The sequence below is a fragment of the Taudactylus pleione genome, unplaced genomic scaffold (assembly GCF_031769625.1).
Source record: "Taudactylus pleione unplaced genomic scaffold, aTauple2 ptg000457l, whole genome shotgun sequence".
NCBI lineage: Eukaryota > Metazoa > Chordata > Amphibia > Anura > Myobatrachidae > Taudactylus > Taudactylus pleione.
In genome coordinates, this window is record NW_028284859.1 from 442,323 (window position 1) to 461,821 (window position 19,499).

Here is a 19,499-nt window from a genome sequence, read left to right on the forward strand (position 1 = left end):
AACTTGTGGTCAATCCTCAAAAGGCGGATGGACAAACAAAAACCCACAAATTCTGACAAACTCCAAGCATTGATTAGGCAAGAATGGGCGGCCATCAGTCAGTATGTGGCCCAGAATTTGATTGACCGCATGCCAGGGCGAATTGCAGGGGTCTTGAAAAAGAAGGGCCAACACTGCAAATATTGACTCTTTGCATAAACTTAATGTAATTGTCAATAAAAGCCTTTGACACTTATGAAATGCTTGTAATTTTACTTCAGTATACCATAGTAACATCTGACAAAAAGGTCTAAAAACACTGACGCAGCAAACTTTGTGGAAACCAATACTTGTGTCATTCTCAAAACTTTTGGCCATGATTGTACATCCTTCCCTGTCCCACTGGAGCTTACAATCTAAATTCACTACCACACACTTGCAGTCTATTTCAGTCATCAGCTACTTAAGCTACAAGTATATTTATGGGCTATGGAAGGAAACCCGTAGTACATACAAACTCCACACATACCATGCTTGACCTCAGCACTGTGAGGCAGCAATGATAACCACAGTGACATTGTGATGCCCTGAACATGGGTGAAACCCATTAGATGATGACACGCATCGTACATAGGTGAAAGCAGCTTTGTAAAAGATTTGCATGTTCTATAGAAATGTACAGTACCTGTGTGAACTCTATAATGTGTTTCTAGCTGGTGCTTGAGACTGAATTTTTTCCCGCAGCCGTTACACTCATAGGGCTTTTCCCCTGTGTGGATACGCTTGTGCCCCTTCAGTGTACTTTCATCCCGGAAACAGCTTCCACAAAACTCACACTCATATGGATGGTCACCTAAAAATATAAGACAGTTACATTGTTATGGCACTGGATAAAACAAAGTGACAGTTTAATAAACTTGAAAATCAAGCCTGTTCTTAAAGGGCATGTCTAAAACGGTCTCTACTACCAGAACAATAAACAGACAAATGAGAAGACAACTTGATCATTCATTTACATGGAATCGGTATGTAATGCCAGCTGCCGGGATGCCTCCTGTCAAAATACCGACAGCAGCATCCAGATGGTTGGTATATGCAGCCAACACTAAGGGCGCCCTGGACTTACCTCATTCAGGCTGGCGTCCTCCTGGATTCTGGCATCGGGATTAAGATAGTCATCGGTATTTCAACGCCTATGTTAAGTCCCTTGTTGGGTGTCCCCCGTCGGGGACTAGACAGGCACATTGCGGCCATTGGTCCCATAACTACATCCCCATTTACATATATTGCCCCTTTTAAAACATATGTGCTTTATTTCCCAGATATCTATTTATATGAAAGCAAACTGATGCACTGGCAAAAGCCATTGACTGGTTGGTGGAAGTGTTTTAGAGAAAGTGTTTCATGGCAAGTTGTTGTTGACTTTGGTGAAGCAAGTGTACAGCAGGAAATTAGGAGACTCCTGGATTCACATTCATATCTTTATCCATAACTGTAAAACATAATATTACTATCATAGCTTTACATGTCCCTCATTGACTGGTTACCATACAGAATCCACACAGATTCATAGTGATTCCATTGGGGCAATTCAATACTGAGACATTTGGTTGATAAGTGCAGATACACGTTATTGTATACTATAGTAGTCCAGCATCGTCAATTTTTATACACACCTCTATGGGGTGCGGGGCAAAATCGGCGATGTTGGTCGCAATTTGCCGTTCGGAAATGTAGATCAAATCTGCCATCATGTAGAATTCAACTGTCCCCCGTTAGTTTAATAACACCCAAATTTAACCATCTTATTTATATACTTTGTAAAGGGTAGTGATGAAAATCTTGCTCATGAGGAGGTAAATTAAGAAGCCCCAATTCTACCAGTTACTAAGAATAAAAATCAATAATGCTGAAATACAAAATGCTTTATATACGATAACCGGTAAGAACGTTCACAAAATTTTAATAGTACTTGGCAGTTATCAGGACTGAAGATAAATGACAAAAAGCTGTAAAAGGCAGATCATTTTCTATTCAAGGCATAATGGCCCTTCTGTCAATAAGTAAATTGTAGCACAATGCAGTCTGCCACCTGAGTCTGAAATGGCTGATAACAGAGAACAAGAGCTTCCTCGCAGCTGTCTAGTATATATAAACACAATGTCACATATAAGTGTACGGTTGTTACATTTGTTATCTGGTGATTTGGAAAAGTACTTCCAGTGGCTACAGAGCCAGACACTTTTATATTAACAAAAACCTTTACATTTTATTTAAAATATCTTCTTATTTTTTAAATACTGTATAGTGCCGATCAATTTAAACCTGGCAATAAAAAAAAATGATTGTGATCCACTGTTAGCTCGCGGAGCTCCCGCCAGTAGATCGCGACCAACTTGTCTGCAGCAGCTGTAAACGCTGGCATCTGAAGTGGTCAGAAGCTAAAGAAGCCTCTGATCGCATCAGAGGCCAGCGTTCCCAGTGATGCAATGCGCGGGTGACATCATGACGTCCAGAGAGTATGCAGGTGCGGGGAATCGCATGGTGCGATGCGTGCACACGTTTGTAGCGCGATCAGCCACAATGTAACTGGGCGTATCTGTATGTGTGATTTCGGCAGGACAGACCCCTTGCTGTGAGATCACGCCCCTTTTTGCATGCCACGCCTCCTTTTTTGGACTCTGTAGATCACAAAATGTTTTTAGCTTTAAAAGTAGACCAGAGTCCAAAAGTCTGGCCATCCCTGATTTAAACTATGGAGTGATCCTCTAACTATTCCTTTGCTAGGATCCCATATCCATATATCAAAAACAAAGTGCATGGCATTCAAATGGCAAAGATCAAAAGGAAGAAATAGGATTGTTTGCATTTACAGGATTAAAGTCAAACACCCGATATCTATGTCTTTCTTTATTTTAATTGTCATTCCACCAAACTCATCCTAGTGTGCATTGGTGTGCATGTGGTAAAGAACTGAAATCGTAGGTCGGTCTGGGGCAGGTCCTTGATATGCCTGAATATAGCTCTAATTGCACAGTGCTGCACTATATTGGGGTTATATAAATATTTTTTAATAGAATGACGCAAAAACATCTATAGCTATTGTGGAACAACAAGATTCAGCATGCCCTTGCACCCTCAAAATGTTTGTTAAACTTCTTACTGTCAAAACTCCTTTGACTAGTTCATGCTGTTGGCACATGCTTAGGTTGTCTTTCCAGACCATATTGCTTTGTCTTAAACTTAGTTAAATATGTTGGCCAATATGTTAATACTGAATGTTACTAAGGGGTCTATGTACTAGGCATTGGGGAGAGAGAAAGTGTCGAGAAATAAAGTACGAACCAATCAGCTTCTGTCAGTTGGCAGGCTGTGGGGCTTATTTACTAAGCCTTGGATGGAGATAAAGTGGATGGAGATAAAGTACCAACCAACCAGCTCCTGTCATTTCTAATATTTAACACAGCCTGTGACATGACAGTTAGGAGCTGACTGACTGATACTTTATCTCCCTTCACTTTATCTCCATCCAAGGCTTAGTAAATAAACCCCTGTGATTGAAAAATGACAGTTAGGAGCTGATTGGTTGGTACTTTATTTCAGTTCACTTTATCAGTCTCCAAGGCTTAGTACATAGACCACTATATGAGGGCAAAGGCTGTAAGCCCACTGATTTTATAAAAAGCCCATGGAACGAGTGAGGCAAGTAAATGTCCTTATATAACCTATTAGATATATTCTTCTTCTTTATGAACTACTGTAGATGTGTTATTTGTAGATACCGATCAGAGCTGCTTTTTCTTTTTTTTTAACAAAGCAATCATGTTTGTTTCCCTACCCACAGCTAGAAGATGTGATATAGCTGATAAGTACTGTACTATCCATCATTTATTATATTGTTCATTCCCTGTCCTTTAGAATCACACTCTGGAGCAAATTACTGTACATCAGAAAACCCTCCCCTTTCCTTGTAAAATTATCTAAGCAGTCTACACGTATATTGGGAATCATCAAAAAAAAAGTGTAAATAAAACAGCTATAAATGAGTATAGATAAACAGGCCAGCCAATAGGATGTGCATGTAACAAAATACATGTATATGCATTCATTAATATGAAGCAAAAACAATGTAAAATAAATGTATTTAATGCATGTACACACAAACATCTATAGATGCACACACCCTATTTAAATGGCACACATCCTTTCTAGCAGTCAGCCAAGTCTAGAGACAGAAAATATAATAAAGAGGGTGACAGGCCCGTGGCTTCTTATTTATGTCAGAAGGCAGAGCAAGGACAATAAAACCAGATTGATCACCGCAGCCCCAACTCATGAATATTTAAAATATTACTGATTCCACTTGTCACTGTAATTGCAATTTTCTGCGGGCTGCGGATCGGAGGCCCTTGCGTTTACGGCGGGGGAACAGGGGCGCCTGTATTTTTTCCTCGGCCGACCTGCCAAGCGTGTAATGTTCTCGTTGCTTCATACATTTTCTCCGACTCCCGGAGACTTTAAGTCATCCGCAATGACCTACGTTTTTTCATTATCCTGGTGTCAGGCCGCGGCTGTGCCTCTGCATAAATTGTCCTCCTGGTTACATGTGCTCTATCTACTTGCATTCTTTTATTACAGTCCTTATTTCCAGCTCCAAACTATAAACACTTGATTAAAGAAAAAAAATAAAAACTAAATAAATAAAAAGAATACAAAAGAACATTTTTCAGATACTTCTCATCATCAGCAATCATGAGAATATCAGAAAGGATTACACACCGCTGCAGAAATTCAACTGAGCCCCAAATAAAAGCTTTTCTTAATGGACTTTCAATACATAATTAAGAGTAGGAAACACTTAATCAGCCCCTTGTGATTGAGCAAGAGTTACACAGGTGCCCATGCTGTATACGCGTTGGAGCACGCAGGCTGTATACAAGGTGCATTGTTATATGGTTTAAATGAAAACTGATAATCCTGATTTACCAAGTAATCTGGACACCAATGCGTTCATAAAATAGTTTGCATGTCAAATTAAAGTTGATAACTACTGTACTCACATACAATATTATATATACACAAACAAACTTCAGTTGTCATCAGTCTGTGAACAACCTACTTTAAAAATAGGTTTATTCGCCAGAGGCATGAAGGAGCTATAGGTACAATAGTTGGTCGACTTTCATATGTTTTAGTCGAGTGTGCTATGTCAGCATGTAGACACTGATGAAATGTCGACATGATACAATTTTGACATGTCGACCCTGGTGGTCCAGCGGTGACGGCTGCAGCATTGTCTTCTGGGCAACGGTCGGTTCTGGCGGAGTCATCTGACAAAGCTGTATTCTGGTGAGTACTCTCACCCTATCCCTACCCCTTCCCCTAGAGCATAACCTTACAACCCCCCCCCCACCACCCGACCGAATCATAACCTCCCCATAGTGCCTAACCCTAACCCTCCTGTCCGGCAGCCTTACCCTAATGCTGGGATTTCAGATGACGACATTGTGAACATGTCGCCCGTCAACATTGTAACAATGTCAACATAATAACTGTAGACGTAAAGAATGTCGACCTAATGACTGCACCCCCTTTAGTCCTGGACTGTCCGCAATTTTATGTGCTAAAACAAAACGAATGCCAAAACTGACTTGCTCGCAGGACACCTCGGATTCTATGAAGGCTGCGAAAGGAAGAGGCATTTGTCTGTTGCATCTGACTCACCTGTTAGACAGCACTACGTTTGGGAATACCTGTGCTTGTCATTTCTGACAATATTTCTATCTTTAGAACTCAAACTTCTGATAGGAAGGTATAAAGTTATTTCTTGGAGAGTATTCTCAGAACATTTTTAATGCTTTTCGGATTAAAATAAGAATGTAAGATGGTTTAACAGTGGTTCTCAATTCAAACCTCCCCAATATTCTAGTTCTCACTTCTTGCTCCCCTATAGGTGGGTACACACTAGAACGATATCGACCAGGGTTAAGTGTGTACGCCCAATTTGTGCGCTCCTGTGGTCGCATGAGAAATCTTCTGGTTGACTGTGCTACATGGTCAATCAGAAGATATCGTGTACAATGCCATGCTGCCCAATGCAGAATGGCATCCTACATCCCCCCTTGCCCCCCTGCATCGTGCAAGTGTATATGCACTTGCCTATGCAGGGTCCCGTTGCTTGTTGGGTTGGCTGGCTACACATCGTTCTGATGTGTAGCCAGTTTAATAGTCTAGATTAAGGACATCAATGATTGAACACAGGTGAATGAATTAAAATGACCAAAGCACTAATCCTGTACTGAAGAACGGACGTCTTGGTTTGGATTATTGGGGGTCGGGACTTGTATAAACAAATCAGCTTTATGGGAAATGTTGCACAATCTAGATACCCGCTTGCCATCTATAGACATGCTCATGCTTTCAAACCACACCAAAGAGAAGGCTGCAAAAGGACAGGGAAAGTGTTAGGGCAGTAACAGGGTTCTGACAGGTCGCACGGCTCAAAAGAAGCCAATGGTGTCTGCCAAATTTTCCCCTCTTACATATAAAAGTGAGAAACTGAGTCAGAATTGTATGATCGCACTTCTGAAAGTTTGGTTCAAAAATGCAAATACAGACACAATAAACTTTTAGTACAGATGGGTTCTCATACATCTAACCTCAATACGCCACTCAGCGCGACTTGCTGACATGAGTGAGCTACTCTTCTAGTGTTGGGTGTCTTTTTTTTACCAAAAATGCGTCCAAGTCACAATGGGGGGACTTCAATTCAGTGCGATGTTGAATAGCCGCGGGAGGGAGCACCTGAAGCTATTTAATACACAGCGCTGTTTGGCCAGGCAAAGGATTTCTTCTCACACCCCTCTGGGGCTGAGAGGAGAAATCCAACAAAAGTGCCGGCGCGCAGCCGTTTTACTGCCTAGCGCGGAGCTAACAGCCGCGCCAGGCACTTTAGTCAGAGAATGCCAGTTCTCGGGCCTTAACACCCGACAGGCATTCTCCGACATAACAGCGCACTGAATTGAATAGCTCCGGGAGCTCCCTCCCGGTGCTATTCAATTCACGTTCAATTGAATTCCCCCCAATGCATCTGGGACGCACCAACATAATGTGCTGATATCTGTGATCTTTGTTGAAGCACAACGGAATTTGAAATGAAAAAAGCTGCAGCCGTTACATTGTAGCACCTTGTATACAGATTCAGAGACTCCGTCACACACAGATATACAAGTGTCGCATATCAAATCAATCAGCACAGTTTGCTGGTGCATCCTAGTCGCATCGCATTGTGACTTAGATGCATTTTCGGCAAAAAAGTTGTCTGCCACTAGCTGAGCCTCACGGGACCTGGCGCGCCGAGAGGGGCTTTTTAGCATGACTGCAGCAAAGATATGCAAGGACACATCTGTAATAATATGTAGTGCAGGATTTAAAATGCTGTATGGGGTTCAAACATAAGGAATAAATATATATTTTGTGTATTTAGAAACATTGTTTACATGCAAATATGTAAAAAAAAAAGAGAAAAAAAAATAAATATATATATATTATTGCGCACACTAAGATCACGATAGTAGTTAAACAATGTTATCACTGCTAAAGATATGCAATTTATTCTATTGAAATGGGGCTACACCCCTGTGGCAGAGGAAAGCATTATCCCAGCCTTCTGCCTCACCTTTACTGCACAACTAATATGATGGTACATGAAGAGACCCTCTAAATCAATGCCAGGAGGCTGACAGTGGCTTTGCTATCAAACACAGCTGCTGATGTTAAGCACACAGACTGGGCACGCATGCTGAAGACACCTCTTGCATTATTAATGAAAGCACGCGCCGCTCTGCAGCACAAGACAAGGAAAGGGGATCAATTGTCTACCTATTATACTTCCTAACCTCCACACTAGGAATACATGTCAAGCATAGGTCAGTGGTATAACATACAGCGCTGATAACGTCACGTAAATGCTATTAATAACAGTTCCTTTTTCAAGTTGTATGTGAATTCAGTTGATGTATATAGTTGGTTTGCAACAAGTGTAAAGTTTTCTGAAGTGAAACGAACATATGGCCTGGAGCAAGCCGCCTATTGGTACTGATATGTAGTGACACAGGGCCATACTTCCAGAACTGAATAGTTACATATTATATAGACATCATGATCGAAACTGAAATACATAATATACAAAATCTATTAAGGTTTACAAAAGAAATAAGTAATTTCACAAAGAGATCCCTTACTTTTTTATAATATGAATGACAACGGTCATATTCCAACCTCAGCTGTCTACACAATGGTGGTAACCATGTTGTAAGCTTAACCAGTATTAACCAGAATTCTCGAGAATGTAGCCCTTAAATTGTGCCTCAATGTAATGCTGTAATCTTGTGACCATACACTACAAAAAGGCTTCCCCCATATGTAGACATAAAGTACACGCTAAATGCAATGACAGCATTTTACATTGCATTTAGTGCCAGTTTGGATTGTGTGACCTTTTCAATGCCCATTTCTGGAGTCAAGGAAGACATCAACTAGAAAGGGCAGAGAGGAGAAAAGCAGATTTAGCAAACGTATTGTTCCTGGAGATGTTAGTCACCGTTATTCCTGATTTTATGAATCGCACAGTACCACTTATTTTACCATTTAAATCTGAGCTAAAAATAAGTAGTAGAGAAACAGAGTTGGGGGGGTACAAGGGGCAGGAGAAAAAGACTGAGGGTCCAGAAAGAGAGAGACCAAAGGGTAGGAGAGAGAGAGAGAGAGAGAGAGGCAGGAGGGATGAGAGAAAAAGCCTGAGGAGCCAGAGAGAAAGAGAGCGTCTGAGGGGCCAGAGAGAAAGAGAGAGAGTGGGTCTGAGGGGCTAGAGAGAAAGAGAGAGCATCTGAGGGGCCAAATAGAGAGGGAGAGAGACTGAAGGCCAGGAGAGAGAAAGAGGGAGACACGGAGGGGCAGGAGAGAGAGAGCCTGTGGTTCCAGAGAGAGAGAGCCTGTGGTTCCAGAGAGAGAGAGCCTGTGGGGGGGGGGGGAGAGAGAGAGAGAGAGAGAGAGAGACCAGAGAGAAAGAGAGCGAGATACTGAGGGGCCAAATAGAGAGGGAGAGAGATTGAAGGCCAGGAGAGAGAAAGTGGGAGACACGGAGGGGCAGGATAGAGAGAGAGACTGAGAAGCAGGAGAGAGAGAAAGACTGAGGGGCAGGGGAGAGAGACAGAGTCAGTAGAGAAGAAGAGAATGAATGGTAACAAGGGGCAGAAGAGAAAGACTGGGTTGCAATGAGGGGCAGGAGAGAGACTATGTGGCAATGAGCAAGAGACACAGGAGGGCACAAAACTAAAATAATAAAATCCCAGGCAACTCCGGGTCCAACTGCTAGCATACACATATATAAACACACACACACCTAAATATTATATTAAAATGCTGGCTGAATATTGCGACAAACATGAGTACAGAATGTCCCAAAAAACAAATGACAGGGTGTACCGATTCTATAGAAATGGCATCTCCCAATGTGCGTGTGTGTCATTCTATATGGAAAATACATCCAATCTGCTGTACAATACACTTTCCCTATTAGTATAGAAAACAACGCTGCTGTCCATGGTGCTGTAAAATCCTGAAATTACCTGTATGTGACCGGAGGTGGCGTTTGAGTGCGGTATGGCTTGGAAAAGTCCTGTTGCACTCACTGCAGATGTAACTTCGCACTCCCGCGTGGACCTCCATGTGCTGCTGGAGAGCAGTCTGAGTCTGAAATCGCTTCCCGCAGAGGAGACAGAATACAGCCATATCAGATCCTGGGAGAAACACACATGGCAGAGTATCAGTTACAGTTCCTGCTTCACTTAGAAATACATCCAATTATCTTCACTATATTAAAGACACAGCAGCACTGTGTGCTGCAGATTTCGCCTTTTAATGTTGAATGTATAGTCAGCAGCAGATTTTCCGCCATCACTGTAAACCTGTGTTAGAAAACCTGGAGAACAGTGTTCAAAAAGCCTTACTTCATATAGTGTTCCCCCTGCAAGGTGCAGCATTCTAGTGACGGCGACCATGCTGCACTGAGATTTATTAAGAAAAGGGGTGGTTTTATCAATAAGCAGCAACTGGAAAGATTTTCTATTGGTGCTAATCGTGGAGATAGAAAATGTTTTATCCAACAATTTGCCAGTGGCAGTTCATTGGGGGCAGCGGACACTCTCCCCGATGATACTGGCTGGCAGTGGTAAGAAGATACATTCCACTTCGCTGGCCCGTTCTGGACCCTTCTGCACCTACAGATGTGTCCTCACTCATCTTTGCTACAGTCGCATCAAACAGCCCCTTGTGGCGTGACTTGTTAGCGTGAGCCTCTGCTAGCACCGGGCGTCGTTTTTGTGCTGAAAATGCATCTTAAGGTGCGTACACACGTTCAGACACAGCAACAATCACATATGGAAAACGATCGTTATCTGATCGTTCTGCTTGTGTTGGATGATCGTTACCGAACATGCAACACATGCATTTACCTATAATGACCTATAGTAAACAGGCTAACATGGTAAAAATCGACCATGTATGCCACTTTTCCCAGGCGGCGGACAATGGTCAATAACGACCAGTCGTGCCAGTGCATCGACCATCGTTTGCAGGGGCATTAACGTGAACGATTAAACGATAACGATAAGATCCTTATCGTTTAAATCTTTCACTGTATATGAAAATGTGTACTCGGCTTAAGTCGCAATGCGATGTGACTAGGACGCCAGGAGATTGTGTCGATTAATATGATATGTGGCACTTTCATATCTGTGCGCGACTGAGTCTCTGAATCAGCATGCACAGTGCTACAATGTAGCTGCAACAGCTTTCTCTCTCGCCAAGTGCCATTTACAGTCTCAGTTGCACACAGATATACAAGGGTCACATACAGAGCCGGCCCTAACCAGTTTGATGCCCTAGGCAAGATTTTGGGTGGTGCCCCCTAGCACCATCCCTAGTTCTGCCTGTGACCCAGCATTCCTCTCCCAGCACAGCACCAATCAACCAGCAGCACATATCACAGCAGCAGCCAGCAACATACATCACCCCTCACCCATTGCAATACTCATCCACAGAGCTGTAACTTGACATTTTGGTGCCCTGTGCCAGCAAGAGCATTGGTGCCCACGCCTCGTTTGTCTCCCTGCAGACAGGCCCAGCCTGCTGGACTCCACAAAGGTCCATTGAGGAGGAGCTGCTGTGGCTAGGCATGCCCACCAGCCCTCCTACAGTTGCGAATTTTGCTACTGCCCGCTGCCCCCCACTGTCTGTGCTCCCCGGTCCTGCTGCTGCAGGCTGTATGAGCTGCCGCCCAATCAGAGCTGTTCTGAGAGCTCCAATCGCGGTAGGACATCAAGAGCAGAGGTGCCGTCCACCTGTCCCAGTCCCACCATTGCCTGCTGTCAAGCTGAGCTGGCCCTAGACTTGGAATGCATGCCCCTAGGCATTCCAAATGCCCTAGGCATTTGCCTAGTTTGTCTATGCCTGGGGCCGGCTCTGGTCACATATCAAATTAATCTGCGTGTACTTCACACTGAAATTATATAGTTTATATGACTACATTTTAAATATCTTTTTTTTAAATGTCTAAGAGACACCTTAAATATAGATTATTGCATTTATTTTAGATACTAAACAAGTATTCTATCAGGTTTATGGTATTTGGCAACTTTGCATATGGTATTGGAGCCTATGGTACTCAGGTTATCTCAGAGAGTAAGATCAGGAATACTGCAGAGGGGTTGGGTATGGGATGCCGGCTGTCAGAAACCCGACACCGGCATTCAGACAGGGCTAGCATACAGACACTTGTTGTTCCGTATGCCAAACCTCCCCCTCTCCCTACCCTAACCTTCCCTCTTTGGTGCCTAACCCTAACCTCCCTGCTATTGCTGAGACCAGTCGGCGGTCTCCAGCGCAGGCGGGTGTCCCCAGCGTCCGGCTGGGGTCCTGTGTCGTTGACTCCATCTACAGCAACACAGCCACGCTCTGCGCTGCCAAGTGTATGTAAAAGCTGCTTGGTGCAGCCTGGGAGTAGTATATTCCAGGTAGCACCATTCAGACATGAGCAGGGTAATTTCCTGGGACTTGAGTTGCGGGAAAAACCCTGGTCGATTGAAGGGTCGGCTACCAGGGAAAGTGTTCCCGGGTAGGTACCTTTCAGACATACGCGGCTACCCGGGAATTTGGCTCAGGCAGCCCAAATTCCCAGGATTCTCGATATGTCTGAAAGGGGTATTAGTCAGTTATGGACAAGTTGTGTTTTAACCATAACATTTCCAAAAACGTTTCTTTAGAAACTTGTAACACTTATCTCTTATTCAGTCTGGTCTTACATTTCTGAAATGTGTATTCAAAAACACATTTTGAAAACATTGATTATTAAGCTTGTAGCATTTAAAGTTCAGATGGAAAAAGAAACTCATTAAATGAAAATAAAAGCAGAAAAAAAAGCAGATAGCATAAGGAATGTAATTCTCACACTAAAACAAATTATTATTAAAAACACAATACACATGGCATTAAAATTAATTAATAGTCAACCATGGGCAAAATAAACAATACTTAAAGAATATGTGCAATTTACTTGAAATCTTCAGAAGGAAATATAAAAATAATTATTTAGCTAAGCAGTCATGAGACTTTTTACTTATGAAAAAAAAATGTTAAAATAAAATTAAACCAGAGCAAAAGCAATCTCCGTGGAGATAGGTATAAAGACCTCCATACCAGCTCAGGCGTTACCTCTTTTGCATTTATCAGCAACTCAATACACTTCAAGGGCCACATGTGCGACCCTCCAACCTTCAAAACAGGCATTCTATAATACCTATATGCAAAAAAAAAACAATAAAAAAATAACACCTCCAAAATGGCCAACGCTCCCTCATTACTCATTCCAAATACACCTCACATGCTCCAAAATTACACCACATGCCACTCTGAGCTCTTACCTGCTAAATAGCGCCACATGCCCTTGGAGCCCCCAAAATATACTCAAATATATTTTTTAGAAATTATATATATATATATATATATATATATATATATATACTGATGTGTCCTTACACATTTTTGGTGCAGTCACGCCAAAAAGCCCTTCTCTGCACGCCATATATATATATATATACTGATGTGTCCTTACACATTTTTGGTGCAGTCACGCCAAAAAGCCCTTCTCTGCACGCCAGGTCCGGTGAGACTCTGCTAGCCCCGGGCATAATTTTTGCATCTTTATTTGCCGAAAATATATCTAAGTCACAATGCAATGCGACTAGGATGTATCAGCAGACACTGCTGATTGATTTGATCTGCAACACGTTTATATCTGTGTGCGACTGAGTCTCTGAATCTGTATATATGAAGTGCCACAATGTAGCGGCTGATGCTTGTTTCATTCCAAGTTCCTTTGCTCTTCATATACAGACTCCGATGCACACAGATATACAATTGTCGCATATCAAATGAATCACCACAATATGCTAAGTCACATTGTGACTTAAGTGCATTTTCAGCAAAATAAGATGCCCGATGCTAGCAGGGTAGCATGGTACCTGGTGGCTCACTCTCGCTAGACAAGTCGTGCTGCGTGACCTATTGAGGCTAGATGTATGAGGACACATCAGTATATGTATGTATATATATATATATATATAAAATTTTATATATATATATATATATATATATATATATATATCTATATCTATATATCTCTGGATAGTTACCAACCCTGAAGGATATTCACTGCCTTAAGAAGTGGGTGGGAACGTGTCATCAGGGGAGCGGGTACTGATATTACCCGGGCACTGGTTTGCTGGACAGGCCCATGTCCGATGCTCCTCCCCTCGCCCCTCTTAGTGCTGTCAGTGATTAAAGGGAACCTGCTGATGCTGCCACTGAGCGCAGCAACAGTTTCTTCTGCCTGCACATGATAGGAGAGGGGAGAGCGATCACACTGACCACCTTCGTTGAGGGGCACTACGGCACCTCTCCCACCTCCCGCCAGTGTAGCATGCTGCATTGCAAAAATACTCCTTACATTATGTCACACCCCCTTGTCAGTACCCAAGCCCGGTCAGACTCTTTAAAGAAGCATATCACTCATTAATCCAAGTCACCTGCAAATTGCATTATCAAGCCCTGTAAATGGCACCTTTCTATACCTCCTACAGAAAATTAGGTATGAATAGTAGGTAAGTATGATCTAATCCATAATACAAAATTAGCCACCCTGACCAAACTTATTTTTAATTCGGTTGTTCACCATGCAAAAAAAAATAAAATAAATTGCTAATGTTATACTAAATTAATAAATGTACGCTATTATTTCATGCATTTAATTCTCACCAATGATTTAAGATATATATTTACAGTCTTTAATGTTTGTCCTGGACTGTTTTGCAGCTTTGTAGTAGGAGCTATTCAGCATGTTTTTTTTTTCCTTTCTGTGCCAAAAGCTCTTTTTGGTTAAAAAAAGAAAAAAGAAAAAAATACCACAAAAAAATTGTATTCAATAAATTAAAATAAAACACACATACAGACGCAGGGCTTATTCAAGGAACTGATGTCTTAATGGCTTTTTCGCTCTTTTAAAAGATTACAAATTAAGCAGCATTTAAAGACATTTTACAGAGGATGCACGGGGAGGCCTGGAATAGGCTTGCTATTCATTTCCACGGTAACCAAAACAGTGTCTGTGTAAGAGGCCCATACTGTACTGTGAACAATAGGCCACACGGCCACAAGGACAAAATAGCAGCCCATGAAAAGAAAAAGTATGCCATTAAAAGAAAAAAAAAAGTAAATTAGTATCTAAAAATCCAGGCAAGGAACCTCTCAAGTCAATACAGCAACATATTCATTCATTTATATTATCTCTCTCTATAAAAATGCCTCATCTAAATGTCTTATCTGCTTATTTAATTATTCTTGGCTTTATGAATGGATACTTATGGATGATGAGTTTTAGTAAACATGACATGACAAGGATTGTAGGGACAGTAAATCTCTATCACGTGCAACATGCGTGCACCGGATCAAAGTGTCCCTGGAAACTATTTTAAAAAGTTGACAACTAATGGAAGTAGCAGCTGTTGAAACTGAAATGGGCCTGTGATGTATGCCTGGTCCTATTTGAAATTTCGAGATTGGGTAAGGCAATGATTCTTATTATACTTTTATTACGGACTTATGGGGGGCATCACTAGACTATTTTATCCCTGTCCAACCTCTTAACGATTTTCCCTTGAAGTTTCCCTTGAACTATGATCTTCCACTCTGAAGAATTTGCAAAAGATTTGCAAACGATTTGCAAAAGATCTAACAATAAACTATGTTGTTTTAATCTGTGATTGAGAGCTTTCAGCTATAGTGGGCAGATAGTGGTTCATCGTTTGATCGTTCAGCGTGAACGATGTGTAAACGATTTGTAAGCAATCAAGTGAAATTGACCTGCATGTGCAGTCGATGGAGGAGACGATCAAACGACCAGCGGGAGCGCGCATCGTACATCGTTAGAAACAATTACTGCACGATTTGCAAACAATGTTCAAACGATGTTTGAACGATTATCGAACGATTTTATCATTATCGTTCAACTTTATCGTCTAGTGGATACCCCCCTTTACTGTCTCTCACTGCTAGAGTTCCATTATTATCATTATCCTTTATTTATATGGTGCAACAAGGTGTCTGCAACGCCTTACAAAGTACATGAACAGAATGAAGACAAGACAAGAAACAAATGACTTACAGTACAACACATTGCAGGACAAGTACATGGTTTATAAACTTTGCTGCATCAGCTATCATAATACTCAAGTAAGCAGCAGGGCGGCAGAAACCAAGGGTTAGGTGCCATTATAGGCAGTATGGAGTAGATGATCGTATAAGTAAGGGAAGGAAAAGCACAAGAGGAGGGCCCTGCTCGTGAGAGCTTAACATTTCAAATAGGGTACCAGAGGGCGAGAGAAGACCCTGCTGGAGAGGGAAGGGGCAGGGCAAACCAACAGGTTAGAACACACATCAGGAAAGAGAAGGGGGTGAGAGAAGCGTGAAGGATAGATAAGAGGTTGACCGAACCATGCAGGACAGAGAAGTGGATGAAAAATGTCCAGAAAAGAAAAGGCGAGAGAAGCGTGCAGGACAGACAAGGGGGCAAGAAAAGCGCGCAGGACGTACAAGAGGGCAACAGAAGCATGCAGGGCAGAGAAGGGGACAAGAAATGTGCATAAAAGAGAAGGGGGCGAGTGAAGCATGCAGGGCAGACAAGGGGATGAGAGCAGCATACTGGACAGATAAGGGGGCGGGAGAAACATACAGGACAGAGAAGTCTGGAATAGAGAAGGGGGCAAGAGAATCCTATATATATTTCACTGATCAACAGATCAACTTCAATACCATGGTGTCTAAAGGACTAGAACCTTATGAAGGACACCTCATTCCAATGGTCACAATAGCAGCTCCGGAATCCCGACGGTCATCACAATACCGACGGTGAGTATTAGGGTTAGGCACTAGGGGGAGGGTTAGGGTTAGGCTGCCAGAGGGGACAGTTAGGCTGCAGAAGGGAGGGGTTAGAGTAAGGGTTAGAATACTTACCAACATTCATCTGGATTTTGACCATCAGGATTCCGCTGCCGGTACTGTGATGTGTGATGAGGTCACCGCCAGGATTCTGTACCCAACTCATTAAGAACATGGGAAATGGTCTTCAGACCAGTGGAGGAAGATGGTTAGAGGAGTAATCCTTTATCATGTTCTCAACAAATGGACAATTGTATATTTGGCTTAGGCCTAAGGAACTCTACAGTTGTGAGCACTTGTTTTCAATAATGAAGGGTTTTGGTGGTTCGGTAACGTGGAATACATTGTTTTCTGTTATAGTTCCAGTGTAGTAATACACTGTTGCAGGCTTTTATTTCCATATGATCCATCTCAGTCATTAGACCCAAACACAACCATATATTAATGGCACATTCTGGAACAATGACAGACATAATTTTCTGCTACTATCAACCAGCTGAGTCAGTTTCTTGTGGGAGACCTTTGATGCATCACTCCCAAACAATTCCAGGCACTGGTAGCCTCACTGCTACAGTACGTACGGTAATGTCCAAGTTTCTTACGAAGTGATTTATATTGAGGAGGCCATATTTTGCCGTTTACATAATATCTAATTGGTAGCAATGGAGAACGTATTTTTTGTACAGAACTTTATATATGCTGCTTAGCCAGACTTTTTGCTGAAGCAGTGCAAGGGAAGAGCTTAAAGTTACAGAACTAAACTAATTTACTAACAGTTATGTATATAGGGCCTGATTCAGAGCTGGACGCTATTTGCGAACGGTCGTTCAGAAAAAGGGACCGGCTATTTAAATTGAGCGCTTGCTCTTTGCGGTCTGTTGACGCCTCTATGTCTGAGCGAGAGAGTGAACGAAACATGCGCTCGCTATTTTGTAAAGACGCCCCCTGGCCGTTCGCATCATACGTCATCTCCGCTATTTATTAGATTAATCGAGTACATCGAAAGGCGTCTGAACTGCTCGCAGTGCTTGTGGTAGGTTTTACTTCCTGCAATCACTGCGAGCAGTTCAGGCTAAAAGATAACCAAGTGACGTGGTCGATGACGCTGCTTTGTTAATTATTCACACCCATTAAACGCCCGTTTTGACCGTTTGGCACGTCTGCGTTCGGATCTCCACTCTCCGTTTTCAAGCACCTTCCCCTGTTACCACCCACAAACGCCTCATTCTGTCACTCAAATTAGCAGTCCCTCGCTGTTTTGCGAGCGCACGATTTCCGACCACACTGACTGGTTGGCGCATGCGCATTACGACCCATATGCATGCGCAGATGTGCGAAAATCGCTCGGAGCAAGTGAGCGGCCGCTTACGAGCGTCTCTGAATCAGGCCCATAGTGCACACATATTCTTTGCGCTTTACAATGAATATCTGACCATTTATTAGGTTAGGTACACATTAGACGATGACCAAATGACGCGATGATTCTCCCGATTACCCTTCATCCCCAGAACAAACTATATAGTGCATACACATTGGGCAAACCTTCAGATGACGAACGATATATCTTGCATCGTTTGGACGTTAGTTCGTTAAGATATAATGTTAACATATCGCCTGGTCATCCAGTTGGGCGTACACACTTCATGATCTGCACAAAATCGTTAAAGAGATCTTATCTGCCGTGCATGTACAGAAGATCAGAACATGTGAGGAAAGATGCCCAGGAGAACGCAATAGTGCATACACTTTACACCAGGGGTGTCTTTAGAGAAGAGGGGGTCGGTGTGCATCCCCGTCACGGGCCCCTCCTCTCATCCCGGCGGCCGGCAGCCATCTGACGCGGCTGGCCAGCCACTGCAGAATCAGTAGAATCTGGGCCGCCTTTTTCCCGGCGCTTTCCTCAGAGCGGTGGCCATTTTCCAACGTTTTGAGCAGCGCTGAGAGACCCAATGTGGTACCTCGGAGAGGAAAGTTATAGATAATATGGGTGCAGGGTGTGTGGTGCGGGCCAATTCGGCTCAAAATGACAAATAGTCCAATTTATTGTCTAGTGTGTATCCAGCCTTAGTCTTATCCCCAGTAGAGCTTTCAAACTAGATAATGCATGCTGGAGGGGGAATCAAGTTCGGCACTGCGGAAGGCATAGCACGGCATAGGGGGGGAGGTGCGGTGGGGCCTGACAGCATGACACTGTAATTATGGCCCAGTCCCCGGCTACACAATGGCGTGATTACCAGCATTGTAAAGCGGGTGACAGGGCAACGATAACGCACATCATCACCAATATTATTATTATTATTACCAGTTATTTTATATAGCGCACACATATTCCGCAGCGCTTTTACAGAGAATATTCGGCCATTCACATCAGTCCCTGCCCCAGTGGAGCTTACAATCTATATTCCCTACCACATGCACACGCACATACACACAATAGGGGTAATTTTGTTAGGAGCCAATTAACCTACCAGTATATTTTTGGAGTGTGGGAGGAAACCGGAGAACCCGGAGGAAACCCACGCAAGCACAGGGAGAATATACAAACTCCACACAGTTAGGGCCGTAGTGGGTATCGAACCAATGACCTCAGTGCTGTGAGGCAGTAATGCTACCATTACACCATCTGTGCTGTACCTGTACCGCCAGCTTCCCAAGTGGAGTGGGTGGTACAGTGTCAGATGTCGCTGTTCGGAAGCGGGCAGCTCCAGGCTTGAATACTCTTCCAGGCTGCTGGGATCTCCACTCGAGATTCAGGAACCTCGCCGTCGTCCTGGGGGATTATAGTCTGATCTATATTCCCTACCACATGTACGCACACATACACACTAACGTTCATTTCTGTTAAAAGCCAATTAACCTACCAGTTTATTTTTGGATTGTGGGAGGAGAGCGGAGCACCCGGAGGTTACGGAAGCGAGCACAGGGAGAAAATACAAACTCCACACAAATAGGGCAGTCCTGGGAATCAA

General features: G+C 42.9%; 1 protein-coding gene across 3 annotated transcripts in view; it reads right to left on the reverse strand.

The window, feature by feature from the left end:
• ZBTB16 (zinc finger and BTB domain containing 16) overlaps positions 1-19,499 on the reverse strand; it is a 179,871-nt gene that overhangs the window by 10,260 nt on the left and 150,112 nt on the right. For 2 of the 3 annotated variants that reach the window (XM_088448540.1, XM_088448539.1), the window contains 2 exons: positions 9,609-9,779; positions 665-832 (listed from right to left, as the gene is read on the reverse strand). In XM_088448540.1, the coding sequence (XP_088304666.1) occupies positions 665-832; positions 9,609-9,779 (339 nt within the window). Of the gene's footprint in view, positions 1-664; positions 833-4,572; positions 4,647-9,608; positions 9,780-19,499 lie in introns of those variants that run through there. The other variant, XM_088448541.1, reaches the window with a different exon arrangement.